Source organism: Triticum aestivum, chromosome 5B (genome assembly GCF_018294505.1).
Source record: "Triticum aestivum cultivar Chinese Spring chromosome 5B, IWGSC CS RefSeq v2.1, whole genome shotgun sequence".
Lineage (NCBI taxonomy): Eukaryota > Viridiplantae > Streptophyta > Magnoliopsida > Poales > Poaceae > Triticum > Triticum aestivum.
The window spans coordinates 668,999,151-669,011,195 of record NC_057807.1 but is presented as its reverse complement, the minus strand read 5'-3'; the positions used below and the strand labels follow the sequence as shown (position 1 = coordinate 669,011,195).

Here is a 12,045-nt window from a genome sequence, read left to right as displayed (position 1 = left end):
ATTTTTCATCAAGTACGTGTTGTTTTCACCTTCAACAAGGACCGGGCGTAGCCACACTCGATTCAACTAAAGTTGGAGAAACTGACACCTGCTAGCCACCTGTGTGCGAAGCACGTCGGTAGAACCAGTCTCGCATAAGCGTACGCGTAATGTCGGTCCGGGCCGCTTCATCCAACAATACCTCCAAATCAAAGTATGACATGCTGGTAAGCAGTATGACTATTATCGCCCATAATACTTGTGTTCTACTCGTGCATATAACATCTACGCATAAACCTGGCTCGGATACCACTGTTGGGGAACGCAGTAATTTCAAAATTTTCCTATGATCATGCAAGATCTATCAATGTGATGCATAGCAACGAGAGGGGGGGTGTATCTTCATACCCTTGAATATCGCTAAGCGGAAGAGTTTATCAACGCGGTTGATGTAGTCGTACACCTTCATGATCCGTCCCGATCAAGTACCGAATGTACGGAACCTCCGCGTTCAGCACACGTTCAGCTCGATGACGTCCTCGCCTTCTTGATCCAGTAAGAGGGGCGAAGTAGTGGATGAGTTCCGGTAGCACGACGGCGTGGTAACGGTGTTGGTGAAGAACAATCTCCGCAAGGCTTCGCCTAAGCACTACGAAAGCTATGACGGAGGATAAACTAGAGGGGACGGGTTTGCCGGCACATGGCTTGGTGTTTCTTGATGTCTCTTTTGTGCTAGCCCTTCCCCTCTATCTATATGCCGAGCCCTGGGGTCGAAACTTGGAGTAAAATCCTCCTCCAAGTCAGTTTTGCCCGAAAGGCAAGAGTCCTTCCAGGGCTAGACGCCAGGGTTCCTGGTGTCTACCCCCTAGACGCCAGGGTTCCTGGCGTCTAGCCTCTGGTATCCACAAGACTTCCTTTTGCACTTTCCAAAAGCCTTGTGGGCTTTCCCCTTTGGCCCAAATAAAGTGTTCTCGTATCCAAACATTTTGGGAAACATCTGGAACCCCTTTCGGTGAATTCTGGAACCTTTCCTGAGACCAAACACTATTATCCCATATATCAAACTTTATCTCCGGACCATTCTGGAGTTCCTCGTCATGTCCATGATCTCATCTGGGACTCCGAACAACATTCAGTTACCAACATACATAACTCATATAGTACTATATCGTCAATGAACGTTAAGCATGCGGACCCTACGGGTTCGAGAACTATGTAGACATGACCGAGACACCTCTTTGGTCAATAACCAATAGCGGAACCTGGATGCCCATATTGGCTCCTACGTATTCTACGAAGATCTTTATCGGTCGAACCGCATAACAATATACGTTGTTCCCTTTGTCATCGGTATGTTACTTGCCTGAGATTCGATCGTCAGTATCTCAATACCTAGTTCAATCTCGTTACCGGCAAGTCTCTTTACTCGTTCCGTAATGCATCATCCCGCAACTAACTCATTAGTCACATTGCTTGCAAGGCTTACAATGATGTGCATTACCAAGAGGGCCCAGAGATACCTCTCCGACAATCGGAGTGACAAATCCTAATCTCGATCTATGCCAACTCAACAAACACCATTGAAGACACCTGTAGAGCACCTTTATAATCACCCAGTTACGTTGTGACATTTGGTAGCACACAAAGTGTTCCTCCGGTATTCGGGAGTTACATAATCTCATAGTCATAGGAACATGTATAAGTCATGAAGAAAGCAATCGCAAATAAACTAAATGATCAAGTGCTAGGCTAACGGAATGGGTCAAGTCAATCACATCATTCTCTAATGATGTGATCCTGTTTAATCAAATGACAACTCATGTCTATGGCTAGGAAACTTAACCATCTTTGATTCAACGAGCTAGTCAAGTAGAGGCATACTAGTGACACTCTGTTTGTCTATGTATTCACACATGTACTAAGTTTCCGGTTAATACAATTCTATCATGAATAATAAACATTTATCATGAAATAAGGAAATAAATAATAACTTTATTATTGCCTCTAGGGCATATTTCCTTCAGAATCACCCTCGATGACCACGACCGAATAGCTACACTACAGAGTTATCATCAGGAGTGCATTACGAGGTATCACCCTCGGCACTCGATAGTATTTCTACAGAGTCGAGCAACAAAGGGGGTGTGATGTGATGTGAGGTGTCGGGCTCTGGTCGTCGATCACGTTGATCGAGACGTCGATGATGAAGCAGGGGCAATAAGGACAAGGTGGGGTCACTGATGGATCACTAACCAACCTATACTAAGCAGTTTAGGATAAGCAGGTAAGGTACAACAATAGGTACACAATCAAGCTATGCATCAGAATAGGAGCAATCAATTACAGTAGCAAAATCTAATGCAAGCATGAGAGAATGGAATGGGCGATATCGGGATGGTCAAAAGGGGGGCTTGCCTGGAAGCTCCGCTGCAAGGGAAGAAGGATCGTCGTCGATGTAATCGATCACAAGGGCATCAACAGCGGTCTCGGGGTCTACCAAAGAGAAGAGGGGGAAGAAACGATAAATACAGAGCAAACAAGTGCAATACTATGCATGACAAGACAACAAGCAACGCTAGGGATGAACTAACACAAGGCTACACGATACCGGCGAAGGGGGAAAACATCCGAGAAAGTTTTCCCAAAGTTTGGCATTTTCAGACAGATGAATCGAAGGGGGGCAGTTGCATGTTCGCTATGCTAGGGGCATGTGGCAGACAAATTGACAACAAAATCGGATTTGTCTCATTGTTCTGAGCAACTTTCATGTAGAAAACTTTTTCATCCGAGTTATGGATTATTTTCTATGATTTTTTTAAGTTTTAAAAACAATTCCCGATTTTATTTTTAATTCAAAAATAATTGCTAAAATGCTAGATGCACCCAACACAGTGTACACAAAGTGTACACTGTGACTGACAGGTGGGCTAGGGGGTCCCAGTTGACCAGTCAACTTTTGACTAGTCAATAGGGGGTGGGGCCCCCTGTCATTGAGACATTTAACTAATTACAGATTAATTAGCTAGTTGATTAATTCATTAAATTTTTAATTAATTTATTGATATTATTATTATTATTATTATTTTAATCCCTTTGAAAAAAACAGGGCGCTGGGGCCCATAGGCCAGTGGCTCAACCGAGCCACTCGGGTGCTAGGCGTAGCGGGGCAGGCGTGGGCGCCCGTCGGGGCTGACCCGAGCGCGGCGGACGGAGCCCAAGGGCGCCGACCGACCGGGGCCGCAGTTGGCAGCAGCGGCGATGCGGAGCGGGGCAGCGGGCACCAACGCGAGTGGGCGAGCGGCGGGCACAGGGCGGGGCCGCACGCTGGAGTCAAGGCATAACGTAACACCAGAGCGGCGGCGGCGGCGGGTCCCGGTGAGCGACGGCGGGGCCGCACGAGTGGGTGGGGTTCGGCGAGGGAAGCAGAGCTCACATCGTGTGACTGCGATAGCAAGCAGCAGGCAGCGCCGGGTGATTGCGGGCGTACAGGGGCGCATCGGCAAAAGCTGGGGGACGGAGGTGAGGGTTGTAGTGACGGTAGGCGATGGTCGGAGCACGGGGTGCTCGGGTTCGTCGTTTCACGACGAAAATGAGCAAGGCAGCGGCATGGTCGGCACCAGCAGAAGGCCATGACCATGTTGCCGTGCTTGGTTGGGCGGGAGCAGTGCTATAGCTATGGTGCAAGGCGTAGCGGTGGCAGCGAAGCTCGACATCAATGGTGGCAGTAGTAGGAGCAACGGGTCGAGCAGCGGGTAGAGGGGATTCGTGCAGGTGCTCATAGCGTTGATGAGAAGGTCTAGGGGACGCAGGAGGAGCTCGAGGTGGCTTGGATCGACACAGTGGCCGCCGGATCCCGAGGAGGAAGTCAAGGTTGGGGGCGGCGTCACGGGGACGTCTGATGTCTACTATACAACCTTCTTCTTGTAGACGTTGTTGGGCCTCCAAGTGCAGAGGTTTGTAGGACAGTAGCAAATTTCCCTCAAGTGGATGAGCTAAGGTTTATCAATTCGTGGGAGGCATAGGATGAAGATGGTCTCTCTCAAACAACGCCCTGCAACCAAATAACAAAGAGTCTCTTGTGTCCCCAACACACCCAATACAATGGTAAATTGTATAGGTGCACTAGTTCGGTGAAGAGACGGTGATACAAGTGCCATATGGATGGTAGATATAGGTTTTTGTAATCAGAAAATATAAAAACAGCAAGATAACTAAGGATAAAAGTGAGCGTAAACGGTATTGCAATGCTAGGAAACAAGGCCTAAGGTTCATACTTTCACTAGTGCAAGTTCTCTCAACAAAAATAGCATAACTGGATCATATTACTATCCCTCAACATGCAACAAAGAGTCATTCCAAAGTCACTAATAGCGGAGAACAAATGAAGAGATTATTGTAGGGTACGAAACCACCTCAAAGTTATCCTTTCTGATCGATCTATTTAAGAGTCCGTAGTAAAATAACACGAAGCTATTCTTTCCGTTCGATCTATCATAGAGTTCATACTAGAATAACACCTTAAGACACAAATCAACCAAAACCCTAATGTCACCTAGATACTCCAATGTCACCTCAAGTATCTGTGGGCATGATTATACGATATGCATCACACAATCTCAGATTCATCTATTCAACCAACACAAAGTAATTCAAAGAGTGCCCCAAAGTTTCTACCGAAGAGTCAAGACGAAAATGTGTGCCAACCCCTATGCATAAGTTCACAAGGTCACTGAACCCTCAAGTTGATCACCAAAACATACATCAAGTAGATCACGAGAATATCCCATTGTCACCACAGATAAGCACATGCAAGACATACATCAAGTGTTCTCAAATCCTTAAAGACTCAATCCGATAAGATAACTTCAAAGGGAAAACTCAATCCATTACAAGAGAGTAGAGGGGGAGAAACATCATAAGATCCAACTATAATAGCAAAGCCCGCGGTACATCAAGATCGTGCTAAATCAAGAACACGAGAGAGAGAGAGAGAGAGAGAGAGAGAGAGAGATCAAACACATAGCTACTGGTACATACCCTCAGCCCCGAGGGTGAACTACTCGCTCCTCGTCATGGAGAGCGCCCGAATGATGAAGATGGCCACCGGTGAGGGATCCCCCCTCCGGCAGGGTGCCGGAACAGGGTCCCGATTGGTTTTTGGTGGCTACAGAGGCTTGCGGCGGCGGAACTCCCGATCTATTGTGCTCCTGGATGTTTTCGGGGTATATGGACATATATAGGCGAAAGAAGTCGGTCAGGGGAGCCACGAGGGGCCCACGAGGGTGGGGCGCGCCCAGGGGGGTAGGGCGCGCCCTGGACCCTCGTGGGTTCCTCGAAGCTTCCCTAACATCTACTCCAAGTCTCCTGGATTGCTTCCGTTCCAAAAATAACTCTCCCGAAGATTTCATTCCGTTTGGACTCCGTTTGATGTTCCTTTTCTGCGAAACACTAAAATAGGCAAAAAAAAACAGCAATATGGGTTAGGCCTCCAGTTAATAGGTTAGTCCCAAAAATAATATAAAAGTGTATAATAAAGCCCATTAAACATCCAAAATAGGTAATATAATAGCATGGAACAATCAAAAATTATAGATACGTTGGAGACGTATCAACGTCCTGTGCCGTGTCGCTAGACGGGGAGGGGTATACGATGTAGGCAATGAAGAGGGAGCTCCTGGACGCCCTGGTGCAGCCCGGAGTGGCGCCGGAGCATGCTGACGGTGGTGGCGCCACGAGCTCCCCGCTCGGGTGTGGCGGATCTGGAGGGGGAGGAGCGAGAGGGAGAGGGAGTGGGAGTGGGGTCAAACGGAGTTGCCTAACAATTTTTAGAAATTGAAAGGTCAATTTAATTGTTGTTGGACCACTAAATTAAATCCCAGGGGCATTTTGGGAATTCAAATGAGGTTGGTTTCAACATGACAATGATTAAGGGAATTTATAGAATATTGTGAACATTTTAGCTTTACTGTTTGAATAAATAATTTATTTGACTTTATTTTAAATTTGAATTTGGAATTTGTTTGAATCAACATGGAACCTAGCAACAGTAAAAATAATGACATGGCATCATTAACAGGGGATTACTGTAGCTTAATTATCCAGCATTACATTCTTCGTCGTCACCTCCTTCCTCTTCTCCCTCTTCTTCCTCTTCCTCGTCGTCCTCTTCCTCTTCTTCCTCGGTCTCGTGAACAAGGCGAGACGACGAGGCGGCATGGCTCGAGGAACCTCCACCATTGTGGCTTGATGAAGCTAGGGCACATGTCAACCCACCAGGAGGAGGAACATGCACGTCAACCGAGGCAGCACACCCAAGCATGCCCGCTAGCCTGCGGCAACGGTTCATGATCTTCTGCAATAACAAATATAGAAGATAATGGCTTGGATCAGGTTTAGGGTTGCAAATAAGTAAGAACATGGCATGGATCAAATGTTTGATTGCTCAAATAGAATGCTACGAGGCTTAAAGTTACCTTCGTCGCTTCCCTCAGCTTGTTGTCACCCTCCACGATTTCGGGTCCAGAACTTAGCGCATTCGAGCCGTCGAAAATGTTTCTGTTCAGCTCTGCGGCCTGCAAATCCAAGGATCATTAAAAAGTTAGCGAGAATGACCATGTCATCATCATTAGCACTTAGCTCGAATGCAATTCAAAAAAACTTACCACTCTGTTCATCAGGGGTGCATACTCCCTGAAATCACCTTGCATATCTCCGAGGTTTCTCTTCTATGCTTCATCCTCAGAGTCCTCCGCCTCCTGCAGTGATGCCATGTCCGCTTCCGTCCACCGTGGCCTTAGACGCACACGAAACTTGATGACATCGTCATACTAATTCATGTGACTCTCATACACATTCCAGCAAATGCCTGACCTCTCCCCGTCTTTGCGTAAGGTCCTCTCGTCCCACATTGTCACAAAAGACTTGTGCTCTTCGGCCTAGTCCACTATTGACTGAGAATACTGCCTGCTCTTCCTGCATAGGGGCATAACAAACAAGAAAACACAAAAGACCATAAGAACGTCAAACTTAAAGAAAGCACGGTAAAGAGATGGGAGCAAATACTTGTGAAGGTCGTAACCACCGGTGTCGTCGGGCCTTGCCGGTGGTGTGTGTTGCAATATGCCAAATTGCGTGGCCATGTGCTGTGGTAGGTGCCATTCGACGACGTACACGCATATCAGCAGGACAATGCACCGGAAGAGAAGGTTGTCTCGCTCGCACATCTCGTTCAGCTCAAACCCCCAAGCTCTATCATTGTACAACCACCAGTTAACCTATACAAAAGACTTTTAGCAACCGTGAAAGTATAAACATTAAAAACTTGCTCGCTCGTTGGTATACCTGAAAAAATGTCAGGTTGTCCAGCTCATTGGTGAGGCCTTGTACATCGCACTTCCCTTGCCCGAGAACACTTTTACCGTGTAGGCGATGGTAGGGTATCGAGCACTATCGCCATCCTCGCCATACTCCGTCCACTCTATCTGTGACTGTTTCTCAGGGCAACCAACCGGCAGCCGCTCCCAACTCCAAATTGAGAGGGCCCAGACACACCCACACATCCCAGACATTCTCTTGGTCCTCTGTGTTGCGTCATCCAGCTACAAACAACAATTGATGATCAGATGACACAATTTAAAGCAATTTAAAGTAGCACACACATAGGTGAGATATATGATGTCTTACCGAACGGTAGAGGTACGCGAGGCCGGCGGACCCCTAGTTGTACCCTGCATCCCAGTCGTCTAGGAAGTCCAGGTACATCCATAGGGCGTTGTTCCCCGAGTAGTCAGGAAAGACCACCTTTGTGAGAAGAAACCGCAGGTAGGCCCTTGCATACTGCTCCATGGTCCTCGGATCCGCATCTTGCGGGCATTCGGCCCGGTGGGTTAGGAGCCACGGTAGTGCTACACCGGATGTTCGGTTACTCTTGATGGGAGGGCAATCGCTGATGAGGGCGGTAACCCTGTCCGGCCAGTTCTTCCTATCCACGCGCACAATGAGAGCATGACCCTTGACCGGTAGGGCCGTGATCATGGCAAAGTCCTGGAGCGTCACCGTCATCTCACCACATGGGAGATGGAAATAGTGCGTCTCGGGCCGCCAACGGTCCACCTACGCTATGAGAGCCATGTGGACAAGCATCAGCGACGTACGCTTGAACTGGAGCACGAAACCCAAGAGCCCGGCTCTCCTGTAATATGGCTCGTAGCGGTTGTCGTACTTCATCTCTTTGACCTTGGTGTGGCCCCTCATACGTAATGGCGGAAGCATCTATCAATGTGCACACGAAATAGTTAGAAAAAACTTTTGAGAAGGCAAAATTATGATGCAAGACGTTGATCAGTGCTATTTACCACTCCGTTCTCGATGTAACAGGCGCGATGACCGTTGTCAAATGTCGGGTCAAGCATAATGTAATTAGTGACGATCACCGGACCAATGGAGGGCCTCCTGAAACAAGAACATTTTGTAATTTAATTATATCATATCAAACCATTCAACTAACATCAATCATATCATATTCAACAAATGTAAAAAAATACTATGAATATGAACTACGGTTCATCTTCAAACCAGTTAACCTATCCTTTCATTCCATTATATCACATTAACCAATCATATTCAACCATTAAACTAGCATCAATCATATCACATTAATCAATCATATTCAACCATTCAACTAACATCAATCATATCATATTCAACAATTGTAAAAAAATATAAAGATTAACTAGGTTCACCTTCAAACTAGGTTCATCTTCAAACTAGTTAACAAATCCAACATATTCAACAACATCACCTCATTAATCATATTCAATCATATTTAACCACATCAAACATCAATAAATAATTCAAAAAAATTAACATGAACTAGGGTCCATCAACTATATAAAATAGGCTCTATCATAGTCAACTACCTCAAACATCATATTACTCCTAACTAAACAAACCTAAAAACAACAAAAATCAAAATCTACTAGATGAAATAGGGTTCATCTTGTGCCAAATAATGCGTCGAATCGGAAGCTTCTTAACTAAAACGAATTGGAGGGATTGAGAGAGCTTACTTTTCTCGTTTCGGAGCCATCTCGATCCGCAAAAATTGTTGACAAACGAAGAATATAGGATGGGGGGAGTGGATGGGATGAGAGAGGGGTTCCCCTCTATGTTCTTGCGGGCGGCGGCAGGGAGAAGATGGGGGCTGGGTTCATGGGTGGGCCCCATGAGCCGGCCCCCCGCGGGCTTATAACGGTTCGACACTTACCGCCAAGGACTTTGGCGGTAGGGTTGCACCACCTACCGCCGGGTGACCTGGCGGTAGGGTCGAGGGCAGCCGTTTGGCAAGGCTGACGTGGATAAGTGGGTTGTCGTCGGTTCCCACGGCGGTAGCATGTTCAAGCCTACCGCCATGGTCCCTGGCGGTAGGAAAAAGTTTTGTAACTAGGGTCAGATCATGCTGAAGTTAGCTAAAAGGGTCAAACCATGAAATTTTGCCTGATGTTGATTGCTCGGGCGAGTGAGCTTAGCGTAATCACACACTTCCAAAGGACAATCCAAAAGAAAAGCCACAGTACTGCTAGTGCTAGAGTGCTAAAAAGGCCAGGACTCAAGTGGATTAGAGAGGACTGTGGGTGGTACTTTAGCAGCCAATAATCGGATGGAAGCGACGGTGCTCACTGTTCACTCACAGCTGAGCTGACCGGAGGTTAATAAACACGTACGTAAAAGTAAGTAGCAGCACGGGACCAGCTCGGCTCAGCTCAGCTCACTCCCTTGTCCGCATCTAGCCGCGCTTCACACCGCAGAGCATCTCTTTCTTTCCTTCCTTCCCTTGAATCCGCCACCCACGACCACGAGCGCAGTCGCAGCCTCACAGTCAGAGTCCAACCCAGCGAAGCGAGAAGAAAGCAGATGGCGAGCAAGGCGGTCACCATCGGCGATCTGATCCACCGCGTCGCCTCCTCCTGCCTCTCCAACCGCTTCCCGGGCAACTACACCCTCGACGGCTCCGACCTCGACGACGACGACGACGACGACGACCCCTTCGCCGACTTCGGGGACGCCGCCGACGCCGACGCCGAGGACGACCAATGCCCGCGCCCCACGGTCCGGCCGGAGGAGGGGGACGAGGAGGCCCGGAGGCTCAGGATCTGGGAGGAGGCGGAGCAGGAGAAGAGGATGGCCAAGAATGCCGCGGCGGCCGAGGAGGCGAAGGAGGCCATGAAGGTGGAGGGGGCCGAGCGGGCGGGCGACGCGGAGTCCCTCATGGCGGAGGTGTTCGACGCGGTCTCCGGGGTGCGGCGCGCGTACGCGGCGCTGCAGGGCGCGCACTGCCCCTGGGACCCCGACCGGATGCGCGCCGCCGACGCGGGCGTCGTCGCCGAGCTCCGCCACCTCGCGCGCCTCCGCGACCGCTTCCGCCGCGCCGCCGCCAGCCCCGGCGGCCGCATCCCGCGCCCCAGCCCCTCCGCGCCGCCGCTCCGCGAGGCCGTCGCGCCCTACGAGGCCGCGCTCGACGACCTCCGCCGCCAGCTCCAGGGCAAGCAGGCCGAGGTGGACGGGCTCAAGGAGAAGCTCGCGGCCGCCGCAACAAACCGCCGCAACGCGCGCCTCCACCCCTCCAAGAAGCACCACCACCACATCCTCCTCGCCGCGCCCGCCGCGGAGGCCGGCGCGCCGACGGCGGAGCTGTTCGTCGCATGCGCCGAGCAGGCCCGCGCGGCGACGCGGGCGTTCGCGGCGCACCTGCTCCACCTGCTCCGCGCGGCGGGGCTGGACCCGGCGGCGGCCACGCGGTCCGTCACCAAGATCCCGGTGTCCTCCCCGCAGCTGGCCAAGCACGCGCTGGAGGCGCACGCGACGGCCGTCCTGCTGGGCGGCTTCGAGCACGAGTCCTTCTACCTGGACGGGTCCCTCTCCTCCCTCCTCGACCCTGCAGCCTTCCGGCGGGAGCGGTACGCGCAGTACCGCGACATGCGCGGCATGGACCCGGGGGAGCTCCTGGGCGTGCTCCCGACGTGCGCGTTCGGGCGGTACGCCGGCAGCAAGTTCGCGTCCCTGCTGCCGCCGCGCGTGGAGGAGGCCGTGCTGGGCGGCGAGGAGCACAAGAAGGCGGTGGGCGCGGGCGCGCACCCGCGGACGCCGTTCTACGGGGAGTTCCTGCGGGCGGCCAAGGCGGTGTGGCTGCTGCACCTGCTGGCGTTCGCGCTGGAGCCGCCGCCCAGCCACTTCGAGGCCGGGCGCGGGGCCGAGTTCCACCCGGAGTACATGGAGAGCGTGGCCGGGTCAGCTCCCCGCGGCGGCGGCATGGTGGTGGGGTTCGCGGTGGCGCCGGGGTTCAAGCTGTGCAACGCCGCCGTGGTGCGCGCCCGGGTGTACCTGGTGCCCCGCGGCAGCCGAGAGTGATACCCACCGTGGCTGACGGGCGAGATCACGGATGCGATCAGCCCGAGCCACCTGCTAGCTGGAGCGGCTCGTTGGTGCAGCTACCGGAGCTGCATTTGACTCCCTGCATTAATTAGTTCTCCTCTCCACTGTACCTGGTCCTTGCTAAATCTAAGCTAGCTGCTTCTTCTCTAAAGAAAATCTCATGTGTTGTTCACCGAAGTGCCCCAACTAACAGTACAATTTTTCCTGGCTCATCGTGTACTGATCAGTACAGTTTCCTTGCGCGACCGTGTATCATTCGGACATTCAGCTGGCTCATCGTTGTCTGCATTGATGCTACACTGTGCAGTGTGTGGGGCTAAATTTCGTGTTTTGACTCTTTTTGATACTATTTCAGAATCTGACCCCCTTTGAATTTTTTTTGGAATTTGACCCTTTCGCCTACCGCCAGACACCGTGACGGTAGGATTGTACAACCTACCGCCAGTGGCCCTGGCGGTAGGTGCCTGACGGCCGTTTGCCGGGCTGACGTGGAAAAGGGCCTACCGCCAGGGCCCATGGCGGTAGGGTACTGAAGCCTACCGCCGGAGCCTCTGGCGGTAGGGTCCTGTGTGGTGGATAAGGTGGGGAGGGGTTGTATATTTCCTCTCTTTCCTCAACCACTCATTCAGGCCACAC

The 12,045-nt window shown here is 50.9% G+C and overlaps 1 protein-coding gene across 1 annotated transcript; it reads left to right on the top strand.

Annotated features, from left to right (window-relative positions):
- The first annotated feature begins 9,743 nt into the window (after window positions 1-9,743).
- LOC123114061 (protein GRAVITROPIC IN THE LIGHT 1) lies at window positions 9,744-11,621 on the top strand. The gene has a single exon (XM_044535423.1). The coding sequence runs from the start codon at window positions 9,892-9,894 to the stop codon at window positions 11,383-11,385; it is 1,494 nt and encodes a 497-aa protein (XP_044391358.1). The 5' UTR covers window positions 9,744-9,891; the 3' UTR covers window positions 11,386-11,621.
- Window positions 11,622-12,045: the final 424 nt, after the last annotated feature.

What these genes read in the sequence shown, in the direction of transcription:
- LOC123114061 (XM_044535423.1), top strand. Translation starts at nt 9,892, where the DNA reads ATGGCGAGCAAGGCGGTCACCATCGGCGATCTGATCCACCGCGTCGCC.